The sequence below is a fragment of the Chenopodium album genome, chromosome 4, assembly GCF_948465745.1.
Source record: "Chenopodium album chromosome 4, dcCheAlbu1.1, whole genome shotgun sequence".
NCBI classification, from domain to species: domain Eukaryota; kingdom Viridiplantae; phylum Streptophyta; class Magnoliopsida; order Caryophyllales; family Amaranthaceae; genus Chenopodium; species Chenopodium album.
Window position 1 is genome coordinate 23,653,836 of NC_137837.1, and position 23,980 is coordinate 23,677,815.

The window sequence follows — 23,980 nt, forward strand, 5'->3', positions numbered from 1 at the left end:
GTGAATTAGATTTTGCTAATGTATGGTACTGTTGTTGTTGTGTTTATTGGTGGTAGGATGATTTTGAAATTGCAATGGAGTCTATTAAGTTTCTTAGTGAGGATGCATATGAGTATGTAGATAACATCCCTTCATGCCATTGGTCAAGGCAAGCTTTTTCTACATCCTGCAAGTCCAATATGCTTCTAAACAATCTGTGTGAGACATTCAATGCATGTATTAGAGAAGCCAGGGACAAACCCATATTAACCCATATGGAGTGGTTAAGGAGATACTTGATGAAAAGACAAATGCCAAATGGGAGGGTGTGCAAAATGGAAGGGAGGGTTATGCCATATGTATCTAAGATGTTTGAAAGGATGAATGGGGTTGCTAGGCACTATATAGTGCAAGTATCAAGGGGTGATACTTTTGAGGTTGAACTGAATGGTGACTATGTCATAGAAGATCTGGAACAGAGATCATGCACTTGCTTTCATTAGCAGCTCATAGGGTTGCCTTGTGTTCATGGGTTTGCATGCATATAGCATAAGAGGGCTGATTCAGAATAGTATGTGGATCAAATCGATCAATATTATATAAAGGAGAAGTACATTTTGGCATATGAACTTCCTATGCAGCCTATGCCAGGTCCTAAACACTGGGAAAATATTCAAATGAGAGAGACATTACCCCCACCAATAAGGATAATGCCTAGAAGACCCAAATCCAAAAAGAGAAAAAAGGAAAGGGGTGAGGATGCAACTGAGCCAGTAGAGTGTACCCACCAGAAGAGGCAGAAAAGATGCCAGAGACGTGCTCAATTTGGCCATTATGCAAAGACATGTAACAACGCTGAAGCAAAACCAGAACCTCCTTCCCAACTAAAACTAAAAGGCAAGGTTGTTGTCAACACACATTGGGTGGTAGAACAAAGAAGGTTAAAGGCAGCAAGGGCATTGAGTAAGGTGAGCATCATGTGCTATTTTCTGTTCTGCAATAACACTGGATTGTTGTTTATGATAGGTGTTCATAATTTGTTTTTTTTCTTAAAAAACCAAAAATACTGTTGCAGGTGCAAGCCTAAACAGCATTGGGAATAGAAAGTTCCTACAAGAAGAAGCAGCAAAGAAAAGGGCAGCTGAAGCAGAAGCAACACCATCATCTCAGGCTGCAGGACCATCCCAAGCAACAGCAACAGGTTCAGGCGCAGCTACACCCTCTGCAACATTACAATCAAGACCTATGACAAGGTCAAGACTGTCTACAACCCCACCAGCAGAACCATATCTTTACAGCCAGGCTTCAACCACCACTACAGCTAAGAAGCCGCCTCAAACTACTTCTAAGAAGGTTGGAAGACCCAAGAAATCAACAATTAGTTAGACTTTTTTATGTTAGGACTTTATGTGTTTGGGGGTAGCTTGTTTTAGAATATTTGTGTTTTGAACGGAGGAGGTACAACTATCTTTTGGTTTGTTATGAACATATTACACTAACTTCAATGTCTGCTTAAGGATACTAAGTATTATTTCCACATATATGACACATTAGCAGTTGAAAATAAATTGGAAACTTTTCCAAATTGATGCAAATTCATTCATAGATATTAAAGTGATACATAAGTACCAATTTGAAAATAGATTGCATCATCCAACTTAATCCTAAAAAAACAATACATAAGCATATAAATATGTCTTGAATTCTCCCAACCTCCTCTAAACAAGTTTCCTTATTACACAACTAACTATAACAACAATAACAACTAAATTAATTGTTACAACTAAAATCTAAGAAACGTTGTCAGATTTCCCATTGCTGCTGCACATCTTCTTTTTGTCTCTACTCAAAGCCTTGCATTTTGTCTTCAAGATGTCAAATTCATTTAACAAATACCTCCTTTGCCCAACCAGATCATCCACATCCCTTTGCAAAGAGTTCATCTCAGCTTTCATCAGTTTCTTGTCAAGCACCAACGAATTTATCACATCCCTTTGCCAATCACTCCCATCATCTGAGTCAACCCATTCAAAAGTTTTTCATCCCCTAGTCTCAGTGTTTACATCAAAAAATTTGCATGCCCTAAAATTGCGCCTTGGATTGTCCTTGGTCCAAGATGTCAGCCTTGCAAGTGGGACTCCACAATTACATTTCTTCTACCTAGAAGGAGATGAGGAATTCCAAGACATTTTCAAACCTGCAAACATGAAACCAAGTGGTATTAGAACTAACTAAACAGCTTAAAATCAGCACCTCTTATACACATCTATGCCAAACAGACCTTGTCAAACTGGTGGTTAACCTCCATAATGAGGATAACTAGGTAGTAGCCATGTGCCATTTTGTTTCATCCTATACTCCAAAATACAATCAGCCAAGAAACCAGGATCATCAGTGGTACCAACTTCAATGATATACATGTCCTTATTGCCCAACCTCCTAATCATTTTGAACACATCACCATCATGTTCTAAACTCCAAATTTTGCTTTTATACATATGCTAAAAAGTAGGGTGCAAGATGTCTACAGATCCTTCTATTGGGTCATCCATTTCACGAAGTTTATCTTCAACCTCTGTTGCAATATCCAACAGGTTGTCTTTTCCTATTTCATACTACATGTCAACAACTAAACTCATGTAGTTAAATCTCAATAGCACCATTTTATCAACGATTCTGCAAATAATTTGCAAAAAAAATTAAAAAAAAAAACAATAAAGAACCCCATTTTCAGTTGTATAACTAACATGCAACCTTAATTACCTCTAACAATAATCCCCCAAATTCAATCAGCTGAAGAACCCTAACTTTTGCAGCACCAAATTTCAATATTATAATTCAATCAAAATAACAATTAGTAGTTCAATTCACAAATTAACAACATAAAAACCACAAACACACATAAATTCCACTAAATTTTCCACTGTACTTTACACAATTTTGGGGAAAATTAAAAAAAATTATAAATCAACCTTTAATTCAATTGTTACTGCCTTCACACTTGCACCAATGCATATTTGAACTGAATTCTTCTTCAGATTAGTTTGCAAAATCAAAATGGGGATGACTGAAACATTCTTTGGTTATAAAGGACAGAATTGAAAAAGATAGTCGTTGGATTGTAGGCCCCACTAACGGCAAACCTAGCAAAACACTAACAAAAGTATTGAAACCTATAATGTTAAAGTTTGGTGGGTATCAATTTTAAAAAAAAAAAATTAAATGGGTATATGTAGGGAATATTTCAAGCATCCCATACTTGAGCCCCACTGTGATCATACACTTAAGCATGGTGGCGTCCAAAGGGAAGGAAGCTAGAGTAAAAGAGTCGCCAACAAGTTTTAGGAACTTGTAAACCGTTCACAGGGTAAAGGTTATACCCCTTCACGATCAATGAGATCGCTAACTCCAAAGTTGTCTGAAAACATGACTGGATATTCGGGGATGAAGGTACAAATCCAACCTAAAAAGATTGAACCTGCCCTAAAAATAGGCCTCTACTTTATTCTTCTCATATTCATGTGCGCATTCTGACTAACATACAATCAATAAGTTAACCATAAACCTGTTTAATCTATGTGGGTTGAATATTAACGCATAAACAAATCTATTATTGGCGATCACTTGAATTATAATCATATTAGCCTAAACAAGATTATTAATTATCTTATTAAGCGTGATTACAAGTACAAATTCCCTTTAAACATGCATAAAAGGCGTGATCAAGCAATAATAATAATATATCAAGCAACAATAATAACAATTATCATCATAATAATAATATTAACAATAAAGCATAATATTAATAGCAAGATCCTAGGCATGATACTAACAAGATTAATAACAAACCCTAGCATGTCACTAAACAATAAAGATCAAAGCTTTATCCCTAACATGATACCAACATGATAGAAGAAATAGGAAGCATCCTAAACGTGATATTAGAAATCTTAGTTATTACCCTAAACATGATACTAGGAATCATAAAGACATTCTAACATGATACTAGGAATTAAAATAATCAAAGCATGATTTCTATATCAAAAGAATAACAATTAAATTACTTACTTGGATGTCTCGTATCTCTTTCTAATAACAAAATACCCACGTTAGTAACTTCAAGGAAATATTAAATCAAACAATCAAATTAAATAATTGAAATAGGGATTTGGGAGTAAACCCTCAAATTATCAACCTTTCATGTCTAGGGAGAAGGCAACTTCGAACTTGGATAGGTGTGTCTACAACTTGTGAATGTGGAATTTTGTAACAGGGAAGGTTTAGAAAAAGGATAGAGGGAGAATAAGCTTCTAGCTTTAGATAGAGAGATTAGAATTAGATGATTGTTGATGATTAAAAACGGATAAATACGACCCTATTTATAGAGAAAAATAGTTCAAAAACGATAGAAAAGAATTAGTTCAAATCGGAATAAAATTGGTTCTGTCGACGTGCGACAAACCTGTCGTTTGGCGCTGGGATAGTATTATGTGGATTTTGTTTTTATCATATCTTTTGATCCAGAAGTCCGAATAAGTCAGATAATATGTTTTTGGAAAGCTCTTGAAGTCTAATTTCCAACCCAATTAAAATAATATTAAAATCTTTTGTATATCAAAAGATACGACTGAAATAGTAGAAGGGTGTCAGTTTTGGATAAAGTTTTGTATTTCTTTCATATCTTTTTTGTTATAGCTTGGAATTAATATTTTAATATATCATTGGAAAGATAATTTCAAGATCTATACAGCCATATAAATATTTTGATAAATATTATGAGTCACGAAAAATATTATCTGAACATATTCCATTTCTCACAGAACAAGGACTCGCAAAAAAGAGAAGTTTTAATCAATTTCGAATTATTTGATCTTATCTTTTCAAAAAGGATAATTAAGATCTTTTAGAAACTTATAGAAGCTTCTAATTATTTTAGGAATGGGATTAAAACTTTGGACTCCACACGATCATTGGGCCATAGGTAAAATCTCGATTGAGCCTAGTTTAGTATTTTGACCATAACTTCCTCATTTTTCACCGGAATTGGGCTTATAATATATCGTTGGAAAGGTATTTTCAATCCCCATCCAAATACACCATTATTGTACCCTTATCATGGACCAAAATAAACTGGGTTGGACGTTTTTCATAAAATAGAGTAAGAAAAGAAATATTTTAAAAAACAGAAAGAAGTATTTTTATTAAAACAACCGCAGCACAAGAATTTTCACACTTTCACTTTGTTCGATAATCAAGTGATGTGAAAAGTATTCATCACTAGGTTTGATTTTTGGGGAGACACAATTGGGTGTCTGCAGTACCAAATTTCAACACCCCTCATTTTTGAAGACCAAATTCCAAATTTTCCTAAATTAAAAGTAGAGTTGATTTGGTCCAAATTCTCAATAAATTATATCTTTCACGCCTTTATTTAAGGACGGAACTTGGGTGTTGTATGGAATCCTTGGAGTTCTTAGGGAAAGTATTATGGAAGAATAAGGTGGCTAGGGTTTAGGCTAAAGCAATAGAGAAAGACAAAAGAGAATGATTGTTGGTCTAGAGGAAGAGAGAATGATTTTTGGTGCCCCGAACTATAGAAGGAAGGGGAGTATCTATAGAGGAAATGAGTAGAGGATCACACAGAACCCTAGAAAAGGTAAAAACCCTAATTTGGGGCACCGTGACATAGTCAAAGACTGCCGCAACACGAAAATGGGTGTCGTGACACGGTACAGATTACCATGTCACGGTGTGCGGTTTTGCCCTAAACTAATAAAACGCGTGAAAATTGTACGCGGAGAGTACGCATAAAAATCTCGTGTCACGGTATGTGTACCATACACGGCAAAGGACACCGCAACGCTACATAGTCCATCGTGGCGCGGCATGTGGCGTAGTGTCACCGTGTCACAGTGTACAACCTACCCAAAATTCCGTCCAGATTCATAAATGCATGGGAAAACGTGGAAATTATACGAAAAAAGCACCGTGACACGATGTATAGTACTGTGTCAAGGTTATATGCACCATGCCACGTCATCTTTTACCGTGATGTGGCATTTTAGCTGCTGTGCGGTAATTCCAGTTTTTCTCGATTTTTTGATGTTGACACGAAAAGTGGAAAGTAAGTTATGGTTTAGGGAAATGAGTTAGGAATTGGATTGGTTTATGAAATGTATCGAATGGAAACATGAATTTAAGCACTCCAAAGATAAAATACTCAACCCGACTAATAATGGCGGTGAAATGTTGTTCATTATCGGGTTTGGTTTTGGGGAGACATTTTTAGTTGTCTACAACTACCCGTATAAGTTAAAAAAAAAACTCTCAAAACCTTAATCCGTCACAACTCACCAATGGCCCAGCCCACTTAATCTCTCAAATACTAGGTTTTAGTTTTCACAAACAAGAAAAATGCAGCCTCTCTCTCTCCCCACACTCTCTCTGCTGCTCATTACGAGTTTCACACTCTCAAGTCTCAAACGCTTCGTTGGTCGCTTGATCTGTTCATTCTCACTCTCAAACGTTTCATAATAAGCTTGATTATCATAGATATTATGATAAATTATAAAGGGTGATGGGATTAATAAATTCAACTATGGTCATATGATTGATAAATGCTGATGGTGAATTGAAGATGATAGTGTGATGGTGAACAGGTGAAGAGCAATTACACTACAAAAAAGAAGAGTCTGATGGTTTTGGGAATTGTGGGCCTTTTTATTTCTTTTATTCCATTCCTTTTTAATTTAAACTCTTGTCTTTTCTTTGTTAATTAAATTATTTTCCTCTTGATAATTGTTGTGTTGACGACTTCAATTGTATATATATTCAAATCAAAGTGATTTTGGTTGAAATTAAATTGGTTAATGAAGTTGAATTTGCTAAATCGCAGCAACTTAACTAAATTTAAAGAAAGGATAAAAATAGGGTACCCGTGACCCAACTCGGTAAAATCGGATACCCAGTTTAATCGGGTCGGGACATGGGCCGCATGTTCAACTACCCGAATTTCCGGGTACCCGATTTTTCGGGTACCTGGCTTCTGAGCACCCCTATACACGAGTACCCTGTTTAATAAGCGGGTTAGGTTTGGGTCAAAGGTTTTCAACCTGTTTAATAAATGGGTTAGGTTTAGGTCAAGAGTTTTTCAACTCCTTTAACATCGACATGAACACGAATCTGACACAACACGACCCGTTTGACAGCCCTAATTGGTGGAGATTTTTAGTTGGGGATCAAGGAGACCATGTGGTCCTCACCTAACCACTCCCATGTGTGTGCTAATTGTTGTTTGATTATTTGTCTTGTTATTTAATTTAATTTAGAATTAAATTAATTGCCTACTTTTCTCACTCTATCTTTTCTCCCAGATGGAAAGATGACTAATGTGTTTGGGAGCCTTTTCGTATAAATACCAACTTTAGGAGTTGAGATTATTCACTTAAATGGAACTCATTGAGGCATCTCCTAATGGTGAGAAAACCTTTAATTTCTTAATACTCTAGTAATATTTTGGTCTAGCCCCAACTAAGTTTCGAGGTGGGGGTCGTTTGGGTCGAGTCTCAAGGGTGAGAGCCGTTGGAGGCTTGCACATTTGCGGGGCTCTACGCTTTCAAGTACGAGCTCTTATAAAGATCAAAGCACACATCAACGGTATAATCGTCTTTTGTTCTTTCTCTCTCTTGGTTAATTAATTATGTGGTTATTAATAAGTATGCATGTTTAGTTACTTTAATTAGTGTGCGGATTTTGGGAGGGTTTTGTTCTGCGGATGTCTGACATCACGAAACCCAACAACGGTATTGGAGCCGCGCTCATTTTATTATTGTATCTAATAATTAATTAAGGTGTTTTAAATCAATTTAAATTTCTTATTTTACTTGCTAATTTGATTAGAAGCTCATTTTAATTGGTTTTAATCTTTTTTTTAATGCTAATTTTGGCTAAAGAACCCAGATTTTGACCTAGAAATGCGATTTTCGTGGGCTTTTTGTTTTTGACGAAAAATTTTACATCTTTAATTATGACATGTTAATTATAGATTATGTGTATGGTTACATCATTAATCTACCGCATTTATAAGCCCTTTTAAGCATGATTATAAAGTTATAATAGGTGCTTAATTTGGTTGTCTTTTAAGTTTCTAAATTCCATGTTGAACCAATATTGATTTAATCATTTTTCAAGTTGATTAAAGTGTTAAAGGTTCAAACTTGTGATTGAAATTTGATTACTCTTCATATTGGAAGATGTGATTTTTCACGTTAACATAAGTTAGTGTTGGAAATTTTTCATTGGATGATTGTGTTTATTTTTCCAACCTCTTTTAATTTTGTCAAATCTCATTATTAATTTATATTTGGTTAAATTGATTGTGAGAATAGTTGTAGGGAATATTTCAAGCATTACCCCTAACTTGAGCCCCACTGTTATCATACACTAAAGTACGGTGACGTCTAAAGGGAAAGAAGATAGAGCAAAAGAGTCGCCAAAAAGTTTTTTAAGGAACTTGTAAACCGTTCACGAGGTGAAGGTTACACCCATTAACGATCCAAGAGATCGTCAACTCCAATAAGGTCTTGAACCAAATAGGGTTCGGGGATGAAGGTACAAATCCAACATAAAAGAGATTGAACCTGCCCTAATAACAAGCCTCTACTTTATTCAGATCGTATTCATGTGCGCTTTCTGACTAACATGCAATCAATAGGTTTAACCTAAACCTGTTTAATCTATGTTGGTTGAATTTAATGCACAAACAAAACTATTATTGGCGACCACTTGAGTTATAATCATAATTAACCCTAAACAAGATTATTAATTATCTTATTAAGCGTGATTACAAGTACAAATTCCCTTTAAACATGCATAAAAGGCGTGATCAAGCAATAACAATAAATAATATATATAACAAGCAACATAATAACAAATAATCATAATAATTATAAATATTAATAATTAAAATAACTATGTTAAAGCATAATATATAATAGCAAGATCCTAGGCATGATACTAACAAGATTAATAACAAACCCTAGCATGTCATTAAGCAATAAAAATCAAAGCTTTAACCCTAACATGATACTAACATGGATAAATATTAGGCAGAACATAAAAAGCATCATACTTTTAATCATACTTGATATTAAAATTACCCTAGACATGATACTAGGAATCAAAATAACAATCTAAGCATAATTTCTATATCATAACATCAATGAAAACCATTAAAATACTTACTTGGATGCCTCGTACCTCTTTCTAATAACAAAATACATACGTTAGTAACTTCAAGGAAAATAATAAACAACAATTAAATTAAATAATTGAAATAGAGATTTGGGACCAAACCCTCAGAAATTAAACCTTTCACGTCTAGGGCGAAGGCAACTTCGAATATGGCTAGGTGTTTCTAAATCTAATGAATGTCGAATTTTTATATTTGAGAGAAGGCTAGTTTAGAAAAGAGAGAGAGAGTAATCAAGAAGACTTGATGAGAGTTGGTGAGTCAAAATGGAGTTTTTAACACGTTATTGTAGGGAATATTTTAAGCGTTAACCCCTAGCTTGAACCCCACTGTGATCATACACTAAAGTACGGTGGCGTCCAAAGGGAAAGAAGATAGAGCAAAAGAGTCGCCAACAAGTTTTTTAAGAACTTGTAAACCGTTCACGAGGTGAAGGTTACACCCCTTAACAATCCAAGAGATCGTCAACTCCATAAGGTCTAGAACCAAATAAGGGTTCAGGGATAAAGGTACAAATCCAACCTAAAAGAGATTGAACATGCCCTAATAATAGGCCTCTACTTTATTCTGATCGTATTCATTTGCGCTTTCTGACTAACATACAATCAATAGGATTAAACCTAAACCTGTTTAATCTATGTTGGTTGAATATTAATGCACAAATAAATCTATCATTGGCGATCACTTGAATTATAATCACATTAACCCTAAACAAGATTATTAATTATCTTATTAAGCGTGATTACAAGTACCAATTCCCTTTAAACATGCATAAAGGCGTGATCAAACAATAAATAATAAAATATCAAGCAACATAATAAATAATAATAATAATTATCATAATCATAACAATCATAATTAAAAATAATCATCATTATAACAATTATAATCATAAAATCATAAAGAATAATCATATTAATAATAATAATAATCATGTTAAAGCATAGCAATATCCTAGGCATGATACTAACAAGACTAATAACAAACCCTAGCATGTCACTAAACAATAAAAATCAAATCTTTTACCCTAATATGATACTGACAATCATAAATATTAGGAAGAACATAGGAAGCATCGCAACAATCATATTTAATATTAAAATTACCCTAGACATGATACTAGGAATCAAAATAACAACCTAAACATGATTTCTACATCATAACATCAATAAAACCATTAAAGTACTTACTTTGATGCCTCGTACCTCTTTCTAATAACAAAATACACACGTTAGTAACTTCAAGGAAAATAATAAACAAACAATTAAATTAAATAATTGAAATAGAGATTTGGGACCAAACCCTCAGAAATTAAACCTTTCACGTCTAGGGCGAAGGCAACTTCGAATATGGCTAGGTGTTTCTAGATCTAATGAATGCGGAATTTTGTATGTACAAAGCTAGTTTAGAAAAAGAGAGAGAGATGGATGATTAGAGAATGAGAGAATGAAAACCGGTTATAGGTGAATATAGGTGAAAATTGTTTTTTAGATGATTATAATTGAAAACTGGTTGTAGGTGAATGAAAACGGAGTTTTTAATACGTTATTTATAGAAAAAATCAGCCAAAAAGATAAAATTAACAAAACAGAGCATTGGCGCACAGAAAATAGAGCTGGCGCCAACGCTGGCTTATTGGCGCCAGACGCCAACATTAGCGCTAGGCGCCAATGCCTGGCGTTAGGCGCTAATCCTGTTTTTGACGCGTTTTCTAAAATCAGATAAATTTTTCCGTACAGGAGGATAAAATCGTATCTTTACCTCAAAAATGCTCTTTGATTTTAATTAAAACTCTGAAAAGTCAACAAAAGTCAATTTATCAATGCTAATTGAATTAGGAATGAAAAGAACCTTCTAGAAGAATCTAAAAGACTAAAACCATTCCTAATTACATTAGGAATGATAAATCATATTAGGCCCTCCCCTAGATCATTGGGCCGCACATAAGGCTCAAACCGGGCCCAATTTAGTAAATTGGCCAAAACTTCCTCAATATTCATCGGAATCGGGCTTATAATATATCGTTGGAAAGCTCTTGTCAAGCCCCATCCAACTACACTACTATTGGACCCATATCATGGACCAACCAAACTGGATTGACTGTTTTCTTAAAATAAGTTTTCAAAAACAGAGAGAAGAGAAAAGAAATTAAAACTTTCCGCAACACTAAACTTTCCACACTTTCGCTTCATTCGATTATGGTTCGACGCGAAAGGTACTCATCACTGGGTTTGGTTTTGGGGAGACACAAATGGGTGTCTACAGAAGCCCCCACTTTGACTGAGTTTGGAGAAACGCGAGTTTCGAAAACGAAATTCAAAGTAGCGATAGGGACGGAGAATGATTCAGAACGTTCTGCGATCCTAAATTAGTATTGTAACGCCGATACCTGCAAACTAACGTTAATTAAACAGATAACAGAGTTAAGAAACGCGTATCTTGCACCGTCGAGCACACGTCTCTGAAAGTAACCGATTGTTTTGATGACCTCCTGCCAAGAGAATGCCATCCCGCATGAAAACCGCTACACCTGTAACTGCTTCCAATATAGAAGACTGCTTCGCCTGAAACGATCCTCCTCCGCTATGATAATATTCCACGTCCAAGGGAATATTATCGAAGATTGTTCCTCTTGAAACAATCCCCATCCGCATTGATAATATTCCACGTCCAAGGGCATACCATCGAAGATTGCTTCTCTTGAAACAATCCTCAGTTGTTTGTGACAACTTTCCACAATCTAGGGAACGCCACCTTGATGTTTCGATGTTCACTCGTCTCTCAACAAAGAGCTTCTTTTTGATATGTTCACGCGTCTCTGAACAAAGAGCTTCTTTTTGATATGATCTTCTGAATGATGTGTCCACGCGTCTCTGAACGAAGAGCTTGATAATAGGATGCCCACGCATCTCTGAGAAAAAGAGCTTGTAGGAAATGTCCACGCGTCTCTGTACAAAAGAGCTTGAAAAGGATTGTCCACGCGTCTCTGAACAAAAGAGCTTGATTGATATGCCCACGCGTCTTTGGAGCAAAAGAGCTTGATGGAAATTTTCACGCGTCTCTAAACAAAAGAGCTTGAATGATATGCCCACGCGTCTCTGGAGCAAAGAGCTTGATAGGAAATGTGCACGCGTCTCTGAACAAAGGAGCTTGAATGATATGCCCACGCGTCTCTGGAGCAAAAGAGCTTCGGTACTTGAACGTTTGTTGCGATAATATTCTGAAGAAAAATTTCCGAAGACCAACGTTTGTCGATCTCTAAACCAGTATCGGTGTTTCCGTGATGAGCCAATTCTTAGGCGCTTTAAGCTAAGTGAGACGATCTTTCTTCAGGCCGACCACTTATTGTGGTTGTAATACCTGACTACTTAATCATGTCAAATTGCTTATAGGGGCTAACTGGCGTACCAAGGAACCCGAAATCGATGTATGAAGTCGAAATCACCTTTCTGAGAGGCTTCGAGCTAGATGTTTTCGTCCGGCGCTAGAGTAGGGTCTTCCCTATTCTGCTGCACCTGTATTTATTTTTTACTATAGAACTTTGCCAATCTCTTCAATTATCTTAGGGTTGACCTAAGGTTTAATGTTGCTTAACTTATCGACTTGACACGACTCAAGGCATAAACTTGACTCGCTATGATTGACTGACTCGAGGTTGACTCGACTCAAAGTGAAATGACACGTGTATTAGACTCAAATCAAAGTGATATGACATGACGTGACTCAATGTGAACATGACTCGTGTGTGCATTTTAATGTGATCTTGCGACTCGAAAAATGCAAAAAAGCAAAAATTTAAAAATTTTCCGTCATTTTTGTGTGGAGGGTACCGACTTTCTCCCGAAAAAGAAAGACGCGAAAAAGAATCGAAAGTTTTGAAGGTGCATGTTGAATGAGCTTAGTCAAATGTTGTTTGATACTATCTCTCAAGGTGCAAGGATTAATCCATCCTAGGCTATCTCAACTGTTGACTCCGATAAAAGTATTTGGGTAACTTAGGCACGGAGGCTAAGCACTTCATACTCGTGATGCAATGACAATTATGAGTGATTTTGACGAAGCATGCTTCAGCGTTCTGTTAAGATTTCATGACAAAGGGTTCCTAAGGGAAAGTATATTTGGTCATGTATCTGTGCGGTGTGTGTTAAAGTGACACTAAAGTTAGGCCTCAAGGGCTAAGTGTGTGGGAAAATATATTGAAAAGAGTCAAATGGTGGTGACTCTTAGGCTAGGTAAGCTAATGATGTAGGGATCAAGCCCCCAAGTCTAGCTCTAAGTGAATAGGGATGAGCATAGAGAATCCCTTGATATGATCATGGTGTAAGTGTGTGAATGTGAATACGAATGCATGTTTATTACGGCCGCACCTCGATGTGAGGTTGCCTACGTATCCGTTAGGAATCAGGCCGAACGTAGCTCTAGCCGAACCTCGCACAAGTATGTGTATACCTCAAAAAGGTCTTTTTAAGGGTTGTGACGTGGTTAGGCTAAAGGTTATAGAAGAGGATAAAAGGCTCAAGACCCTCGATTAGCCCCCATGGTGTGCAACCTCGCTTTTGAATCTTTATATTTTTATGCTTGAGTTCCTACTCTTTTTTAGCTCTTTTTGCTTTAGCATTTATTTTATTTTAATAAGTGTGGGCAATCCCGATCATGCGGTCTATCACTCACTTGGCATTCATGTTTCTTAGGCACGGTACCGAGCACTCGATAAGGGACGCATTCTGAGACGTGTTCTTATCGAAGATATTTTCATATCAAAGACATTGGAACACTTGCCCTTTTGTACACTTTATTTATTTATTTTTGCTTATTTTTGCTATTTTAATTTTTTGAATTCACTCAAGCTTTTTATGATATTGAAAACTGCATAAGTTACACACCATCCCATCCCAAGGTTAAGTAGATGTAGGTTGAAAAAGAGAAAGGTCTATCGTTAGACGAGGCTCAAAGTGGTTTATGAAGAAAGGATGGTATAATTAGAGAGGTGAAAGGAGATATAATGTGGCTACAAAGGGATGCCTCAAATCATTGGTATACCTTGTGCTTGATTCAACATGGATTTTTTTTTTTAATGCAATAATGAAATGATCATATATAAGGAAATAAATGCTCATTTTATTAAAAGAAAATATATAATGATCCTACAAAATAAATCTAAGGAGAATAAAAAGGTGCCTATGCTAGACTTATTGGGGAAAGGAAAAAAATGAAAAAAGGAATAGAAAAAAGAGGTCACGAAATCTTGTCGTTGAAGCTCGCCTCTTGTCTTGTCTTGTTTCCTTTATCATCACTCGCTCTTCTTGTAAACTGGAGGTATGAGAAGCTTGTTATTATCAATCAAATGTTGGATAGCCTCCTTTAGCTTCCAACAGCTCTCAGTATCATGACCCCTACCTTGATGGTACTTGCAGTGTTCGTCCGGATTCCAACTAGGCAATCTTTTCTTGAGTGGGGGATCTTGAATAGGTCCAATGGGAGTAATGATTCCCCTGGCATGGAGTCGATCGAAAGCATCATCGTAGCTAATTCCAATAGAGGTAAATTCCCTTTTTCGGTTGCTTTCGATTACCCATGGCTAGGATGTCACTAAGGTCGAAATTACCAACACTATTACTAAAGTAGGTGATTCCGAAAGAATAAGGATGTTCGTTCTTCTTCCCTTTACAGCCACTGTTACTATTATTACTAATCTTGGCCTTCTTGTCGCGCGGAGGAACATGAAGGAGACTTGAATCAATGAAGTCTTGAACACGATCCTTGAGGGCGAGACACTTTTCGATAGTGTGACCGCGACCTCTATGGTATCGACAATAGGAATTTGGATCCTAATTGGGAAAACTTTTTTCAGGTGGAGGGTCTTGACCTTGATCGTGAAGACAGTCAAAAGCTTCATTGTAAGTCATTCCTATTGGTGTGTATTCTTCAATGGTCCGTTTTGCCTGTGGCTTAGGAGCATTGAGTTCTTCATTAATCCCTTGGCGAGAATTTTGTTCGATGGCCATCACCCGATTTGCTAATTCTTCTACCACATTCAAGAGCATGGCAACGACATTTTGCAATTTTCGAACGTCCTCTTTTAGACTTGACGAGTCTTCCTTGGTATTATCTAAGAAAAGACTTGCATCCTCCCCAATCATGGCCACCTCATCGAGAGAGGTCATATTAGCTGTCTCGATCATGGGCTCTCCTACAGGTGTGATAAGAAGTGATGGATTGAAGGATGCTTGGTCATCTTCGATGGCTAGAATCTCAGAAGTTTCATTGCTATCAATCAGATCTTGAATAGCTTCTTTGAGTTTCCAACACTCCTCTGTAACACCCCAATAATTCTCTCTTAAAAACCTGTGAGAAACCTGTATATAACCTGAACAATTTTCAAGAGAATTACAGGTGTGCTACCGCCACGTGTTCAAACGTTAAGGCTATCTCATAAATTAGCAGCGGAAAACCAAAACAGTTTTAAATAAACCTCAAAACAAAGGAATTAAATCAAAATAAGTATTACAAGTTGGAACCATTAAGGCCCTTATTCAAAACCCAATAAAAGTAGTAAGTGTTTAAATTCAGAGTCCTAATAACTTCAAACTCAAAAGAATTAGCGTCAACTAAAAACAAATTAAATTAAATTCAAACTTTGCAAAATAAATAATATGGAAACCACCAACTCTCTACTCAAGATCCCACAACCCTGATGAATGCTGCATGTGTGAGAACCTGTGGTTATTCTGCTCCCCAATATTACAAGTGTAAAAATTGGATCGTCACAGGGTCATTGAAAGGCGAAGGCCATGACCAAAGAAAGACACACACAAAAGCACGCAGTCAGCAAAGCTGAGTACATACAAGCTGCGAAAACGAATTGAGAAAATACCTAACATGCTACTAATATTCAAGCACAAGCATCATTAAATATAGACTCAATTCACGACTCGATTCACAAATTTATTAAGACCTCACTATTTAATATTAACTGACTCGTTTATTTATTTCATTGGATTTAGAAATAGACAAGGTTGTCCAACCCATGTCCCATTTGGAACATCAATAAAGAAAATCCCCATGCCTCCTTTCGGAAACATCAATAAACATCCAACGACCACGGGCGCGACTCCGTGACCGTAGTTAGTATGAGATCTCACCTAACTCCTAGTTTTAGAAAAATAATATTTGAAAGAAGAGACTCGTAGATCAGACGGCCTCGAGAAAAGTACACGGCTAATACCCCATGTACCCCAACCCCTGATTGTCATTACTCCAGAAGTGCACCAATCTAGAGTTTTATTGCTCATCCATCTTGCACTTTACGTGATTTACAGGTTTAAACTTGGTGATGACTCATATGCATAACAATACAATTAATCCAATATCAATTCAATCAAGTAAAACAACTTTCCAATTTCAATTCTTGATTTATTAGTGGTAAGCAACATTTATTATTTATTCCATTACTACCTCGGTGTATAAACACCTTGAGTGCATAAGGCACCCCAAAACCTTAACCTCGTCTTACAAGACTTGCATTTCTCCTTTACTCATCCTGTTTACATAATCCTGAACGAGTAATTATTTGATCTTTACACCAATCACATACCTTTGCCTTTAAGCGCACCTTGCATAAATAAAGCACACATAATACTTGCATTATAAACTAGTGCACATCATTTGAAATTCACAATGTATAACCAGACAATTTAACCCAGTCAATCCTATACATGATACTAAGTTCTCGATCCGTCCTTAAACATGCACCTACAAGCAAGGTTTCGTATCTTGTACGTACCTAGTGTAAACAATCCGGTTGGCCACTTTAAAACTAGAAGTCGCCTTCTACAAAGTCCTCTCCTAAACCAAACAATTAGGAATAAATCAATACCAAAGCAATTAAAATTACAGCAATACTAAACTACTTTAAAACCTCTTAAATTACCAAAACAAAGTCTTTAGATTGTCCCCAAAAATCAAAGTTAGTAATATAACATCCCAACTTTAAGTTTACATGTTAGAATTATGAAAACATAGTGTTTTATATCAAATTACAGCAACTTTAAAGTAGGTAATTAAATCTGGAATTTTGTTTTAAATATATAAAATAACCCCATAAGCATAATTACTTGAAATAGTCATTATATAGCAAGTTAGTGTGTTAAAAAACCCAAGAATATATCAATTTAATGCAATTAAAGGCTTCAAATTAAAAGGTATAAAATCTGAAAATTTTTATTAAGATTAGAATATAAAGTTCAAAGCTTTTTCAATCACAAAATACCCACAATAAATATTTTATAGGTTTAGAAGCATAAAAACATGAAATTAACACTACTAATCCATAAAAATTGAAACTTTATTAAATCTGAAAATTTATATACAACCAAAATAATCATATTTTGACATACTTTGAACATAGAATAATTAAGTAATTTGTTTAGTACGTTATTAAGCCTTAAAACATGAAAAATCAACACTTTAAACCCTAAATTTATACATACTCAAATCTGAAAATTAATATAATACTTTAAACATGTTAAAACCCATAAATTTATAATCGTTTGTAATTTACACATAATATCAAAGCCTAATAATTTCATAATTGAAAACGAATAAAAATTGAAGCTTTAATTAAAAATAACAAGAATAAGAGAAGGAGAAATAAGGGGAAGGAGAAAGGGAGGAGTCGAACTGCTGGGCTGCTGGCGGCGCGCGGTGGCTGCTGGGCGGCAGGGGCGGTGGCTGCTGGGCGGCAGGGGCGGCAACAGTTAGCAGATTTGGTTTTTTTTTTCTTCTCTTCGTGAAAACAGTAGGAAAGAAGGAGAAAAAATATGAAAGCTTTTCTTTTTTTTTTTTTTTTTTTTTTTTTTTTACGTGAGAAGGAGGAGGAAAGTGAGGGTTTTTTAGGGTTTTATTTGGGCTTTGGGTTTCTTAATTAGATTAGGAGTAGTATTTGGGTTTTGGGCTATGTTAGAATTACTTGTAAATTAATAAAAATACACTAGTTTATTTTAAATCCTTTCATAAAAATAATTTATTTAATGAAATTGCCATAAATATAATTGTAAGAATAATATATAAATAAATTATAATTAAATTAAAATATGGGGGATTACAATCTACCCCTCTTAAAAGAAGTTTCGCCCTCGAAACTTAACCCAAAAACCATAATTTTCCAAAATCATTCAAACTTTTTGTGTTTTGTATTGCTGTAAATTGCTTGCTTCTCAACAAACATACTTAACAAATCGGACTTTGTACTCAATGAACTCATATTTGGCTTAAGTTTACATACTTTTATTATATGTAAACGCAATAATAACGCATAATGATAACCAAAAACATGCAAAAACGTGCAAAATCAAGCAATAAATGGTATAATTGAGGTAAAAGCGCAAAATTACATCGCATTCTTCCCCCCTCAAAAGAAAAGAGTTACGCCCTCGTAACTCACCTCGTCAAATAACTCGGGATACTTGTTCCTCATCTCTTCCTCGGCCTCCCAAGTAGCTTCTTCATATTCCTGATTAGACCAAAGGACCTTCACTATCTTCACATCCTTGTTTCTAGTACTACACACTTTGTGATCTAGTATCTTTACTGGTCTTTCTACATAAGTTAGAGACTCATCTAATTGAATAGTCTCCGGCTGCAAAACATGGGTTTCACTAGGCACATACTTTTTCAGTTGGGAAATGTGGAATACATCATGCATTTTCTCAAACTCCATTGGCAAAGCCAATTTGTAAGCCACTTTCCCAACACGTTGGAGAATTTCATACGGACCTACATATTTTGCACTAAGTTTCCCTTTCTTGCCGAATCGCATCACACCTTTTGCTGGAGAAACCTTTAGGAATACTTTGTCCCCAACATTAAACTCATCATCTCTCCTTTTCAGGTCAGCATAACTCTTCTGTCTATCTTGTGCTGCCTTGATACGCGACTAGATTAGTCTCACCTTGCCCACCATATCCTCAATGAAATCTGTACCCAAAGTAACCCGTTCACTGTAATCACTCCAGCAAACTGGACTTCTGCACTGCCTTCCATACAATGCTTCAAAAGGTGCCATCTTGATGCTTGCATGGTTACTGTTGTTGTAGGAGAATTCGATCAAAGGTAGGTGATCCTCCCAATTTCCTTGGAAATCTAAAGCACAAGCTCGTAACATATCCTCCATGGTTTGGTTTGTTCTCTCAGTCTGACCATCTGTTGCAGGGTGAAAAGCAGTACTCATCTTCAATGTTGTCCCAAGGTTCTCTTGCACTTTTTGCCAAAACTTGGATAGAAACCTCGAGTCTCTATCTGACACTATGTCCTTGGGAACCCCATGCAACCGAACTATATTCTTCACATAAACACTTGCTAGTTGCTTCTTTTTCCAGGTCTCTTTGATAGGAATGAACATCGCTGACTTAGTAAGTCTGTCCACAATCACCCAAATCGTGTCATTCCCAGAACGAGTCTTGGGTAGGCCTGTCACAAAGTCCATGGATATAGAATCCCACTTCCATTCTGGTATCTCCAAGGGTTGTACTTTTCCCATGGGTCTCTTGTGATCTATCTTCACCTTCTGGCACGTTAGACACTTGGATACAAACTCAGCTACTTCTCTCTTCATATTCGGCCACCAATAGAACTCTTTCAAGTCCTTATACAACTTATCTCCCCCAAGGTGAACTAAATAAGGTGTATTATGGCACTCCTCCATGATTTTTCTTTTAACATCCTCACACTTTTGTGGTATACACCATCTCTCCTTATATCTCAAGCTCCCATCCTCATGAATCTTGAATTCAGTCTCCGCACCACTAGTCACACGATCCCTAATCTTCTGAAACGACTCATCCTCCAGTTGCCTGTCTCTAATCTCCTCAAATATTGTAGGTTGGATGGTTAAAGCACTCAGTAATCCCTCTAACTCTCCTTGATTGATAACCTCAAGGTTCAGTCTCCTCATATCTTCACACAACTCATTGGCCACATTTAAAGCATTGACATTATGACTCGACTTTCTGCTAAGGGCATCAGCAACTACATTCGCCTTTCCCTCATGATACTGAATGTGGACATGGTAGTCTGTAAGATATTCCAACCATCGACGTTGCCGCATGTTCAAGTGATCTTGGGTAAAGATGTACTTTAGACTTTTATGGTCCGTGAAGATCTTACAAGAAACCCCGTACAGGTAGTGCCTCCAAATCTTCAAAGCGAATACAACAACTGCAAGTTCCAAGTCATGGGTAGGGTAGTTGACTTCATGCTTCTTCAATTGTCTCGATGCGTATGCGATCACCCTTCCATTCTGCTGTAGGACACATCCCAGACCATGCTTCGAGGCATCACTATACACTTCAAATCCTTCTATCCCATCAGGTAATACCAGCACTGGTGCAGTGGTTAATCGCTCTTTGAGGGTTTGAAAAGCTGACTCACAACTCTCGTTCCACTCAAACTTGCTCTGCTTCTTCATAAGAGTAGTCATGGGTCTGGCTATCCTCGAAAAATCCTTGACAAACCTCCTATAATATCCAGCTAATCCCAAGAAACTACGAACATCAGTCACATTCTTAGGTGTAGGCCACTCACTCGCCGCCTTGATCTTCGCAGGATCTACGGATACACCCTCCTTCAAAATGTAATGCCCCAAAAATGCAACCTTCTCCAACCAAAAATCAAACTTAGAAAACTTAGCATACAACTTGTTCTTTCTAAGATTTTCAAGGGTAGTTCTCAAGTGCTCAGCATGTTCTTCCTCATTCTTCGAATACACCAAAATGTCATCAATAAACACAACTACAAACTTATCCAAATACTCATGAAACACTCGGTTCATCAAATCCATAAATATGGCTGGTGCATTGGTTAACCCAAAAGGCATGACTGTAAACTCGTAATGTCCATACCGAGTTCTAAAGGCTGTTTTTGGAATGTCTTTATCTGCAACCTTCAACTGATGGTACCCCGACCTCAAGTCAATCTTCGAAAACACACTTGCCCCCTTTAGCTGGTCAAACAAGTCATCTATCCTAGGTAAAGGGTACTTATTCTTCACAGTCACATTATTCAACTCTCTGTAATCAATACACAGCCTTAAACTTCCATCCTTCTTTTTCACAAATAACACAGGTGCTCCCCAAGGTGATGCACTGGGCCTAATGAACCCCTTGTCTAACAACTCCTGCAATTGAGCCTTTAGTTCACTCATCTCAGCCGGTGCCATTCTATACGGTGCTTTGGAGATAGGTGCACCTCCTGGAACTAAGTCAATGGTAAACTCAATTTCCCTCTTAGGTGGCATTCCCGAAATATCTTCTGGAAAGACATCTAAAAACTCATTCACAATGGGCACATCCTCCATCCGCCTATTCTCACTCATACTCAAATCTTGAACACAGCAAAAGTACAATGGACATCCCTTATTCACTAGCTTCTTCACCTTCATCGCAGAAATGATCCCAAAATCTTTAGGCTTCCCTAACCGTCTATAGGACACTTTCTTACCCAAAGGATCACTCAGTTGTACCCTCTGCATCTCACAGTCTATCTTAGCCTTGTATAAGATCAGCCAATCCATCCCCAGAATTACATCCAAGTCCCCTAGGTTAAACTCAATAAGATCTGATAGAAAGATAGCTTCTCCTATTTTCAAAGGCAAGCCTTTGAATATTTTATTACAATGAACAAGTTTGCCCGTAGGCAGACTGACTGACACATCAACATGACTCGATTCAGTTAGGTTTAACTTGCGCACAAGAGAAGTAGAAATGAAAGAATAAGCTGCTCCAGAGTCAAATAGAGTGTTGACAGAGATAGATTGGATAGAAAAAGTACCGGTAACCACATCGGGGGACCTCTCAGCTTCTCCCTTGCTCATCACAGACAAGCGGCCAGGAGTGTTATTTTTTGCCTGATACCCATTGTTGTTGTTGCCTGAGTTGTTGTTGTTGCCATTGCCATTGCCATTGCAAGACCTGTTGTTATTGTTGCTACCATTTCCAAACTTCCCATTTTGACCATTTCCCTTGTTCCCCTGGTTATTGTAATTGTTAGGCCTCTGCTGGGTGTTCCCGCCATTCCCATTGTTTCCCTGTTGTCTCTGTTTGGTGTAACACTCATACTCCCTGTGTCCCTTCTTGTTGCAGAACCTGCAGGTCACCAAATTTCCATCACAGTCTCTCCCAGGGTGGTTCCTTCTACACTTCTTACAGTGGTAGGTTCTCTCCCCATTGTTAGCATTGGAAGAACTGCTAACATTCTGGTTACCCCTATCAAACGAGTGTCCATTCCTAGACCTCTTGAAACTACCCTGGTTCTCAGATTTCCCAAAATCCTTCCTTTTTTCCCCAGCTCTAGCACTCGCACTAGCAATCCTAGTATTCAGATGGTATAGATGGGCAGCTCTCTCATACACCTTGTCAAGGGTTTTGAAAACTTTTCCGGCTAGGTCTTTCTGTAACTCGTCAGTCAACCCCTGCTCAAACCTCTGAGCCTTCAGCTCTTCAGTTGGTACTACCTCGGGAGCAAACCTAGAAAGGGTCATAAACTTATTATAGTGTTCAGAGATTGACATGTTTCCCATTGCCAGGCTTATGAACTCCTGAGCCTTCTGTTTCTTCAAGAATGGGGGGTAAAACTTGTCCCTCAAGGAGGTCTTAAACACTTCCCACCCAAAGTCAGGTTTGGCCCTAACGGTCACAGCATTGTCTCTCCACCATATATCAGCCTCGTCCTTAAGGTACATAGCAACCTGATCCACTTTCATACCCTCAGGACAGTTGAGTGCCACGAACAACTTATCAAACTCCCGAATCCAGATTTCTAGGAAAGTAGGGTCAGCACCTCCCCTAAAAACTGGTGGTCTAACCTGGGCCAGCTTTTTAAACATTTCAGCTTGGGGGTCGACTTGGTCTCCCCGGTTTTGGATCACATTTTCGGCCAACAAACGAATAGCATCAGCTAAGGCAGCGTTCTCAGCCATTCTAGCTCTACGCCTGAAATAAAATAAATGTGCACTCCATTTTAAATGAAATCCAAATTCTATTCACATATATTAATTGAATCACAATATCATATTTATCACGTAAATTGGTTCAAAAGGGTACCTTGAGATTGCACCCCCTTGTCCCAAGCAAAATATCACACAATATAAGCACGATTCATACGCAGGATTAAATGATAAAAAAAAATTCCCATCCCGCGATACTCTTATTAAGTTCGATTATAAACAAAGAGATTTTCCCAGAAAGTATATGATTACAAAAATTAAACTTGCTCTTGCTCCCAAATAAAAGTGAAATGAAGCTCTTGAAAATAAAATATCAACTTCTTATTATAACTTATATAAAGGTCTCAATCCCAAATAAAAACTATGTAGCACTAGCTACTTATTAAAATACCATCCAGATCAGATTATAATGAGGTTCTAATAACTATTATCAATGGCAAATGCCTTATTCATGCTAACTCCATCCTAACAAAAATAATCCTCAAGGTAACACATTACTGTTCTTATCTCTCTTCTCATTGTAATTATTAACATCAAAATCAAGGTCATTTTCGTCATCTGAGTCTTCAATAATAATTGACTTGTAGAGCGGATTTGGGTTTCTAGTAGCTCTCTTCCCAGCATTTGGATCTTCAGGTGGTGGTTGTAACCATTCTAGCTCATTCTCATCTGGAAATTCAATAAGAGTATAATCATGGAACATTCTTTGGTAGGTTTTAATTTTATGCTTCTTATTCTTTGCTGTTTTAAAC

At 36.9% G+C, this 23,980-nt stretch overlaps 1 protein-coding gene across 1 annotated transcript; it reads right to left on the bottom strand.

Moving 5' to 3' along the window:
* Nucleotides 1–2,480: 2,480 nt before the first annotated feature.
* On the bottom strand, nt 2,481–23,201 carry LOC145627792 (uncharacterized). The gene is made up of 5 exons (XM_081680140.1): nt 21,660–23,201; nt 20,407–20,879; nt 19,179–19,311; nt 18,759–19,067; nt 2,481–2,594 (listed from the first exon to the last, which is right to left on the bottom strand). The coding sequence occupies exons 1-5, from the start codon at nt 23,199–23,201 to the stop codon at nt 2,481–2,483; spliced, it is 2,571 nt and encodes an 856-aa protein (XP_081536266.1).
* Nucleotides 23,202–23,980: the final 779 nt, after the last annotated feature.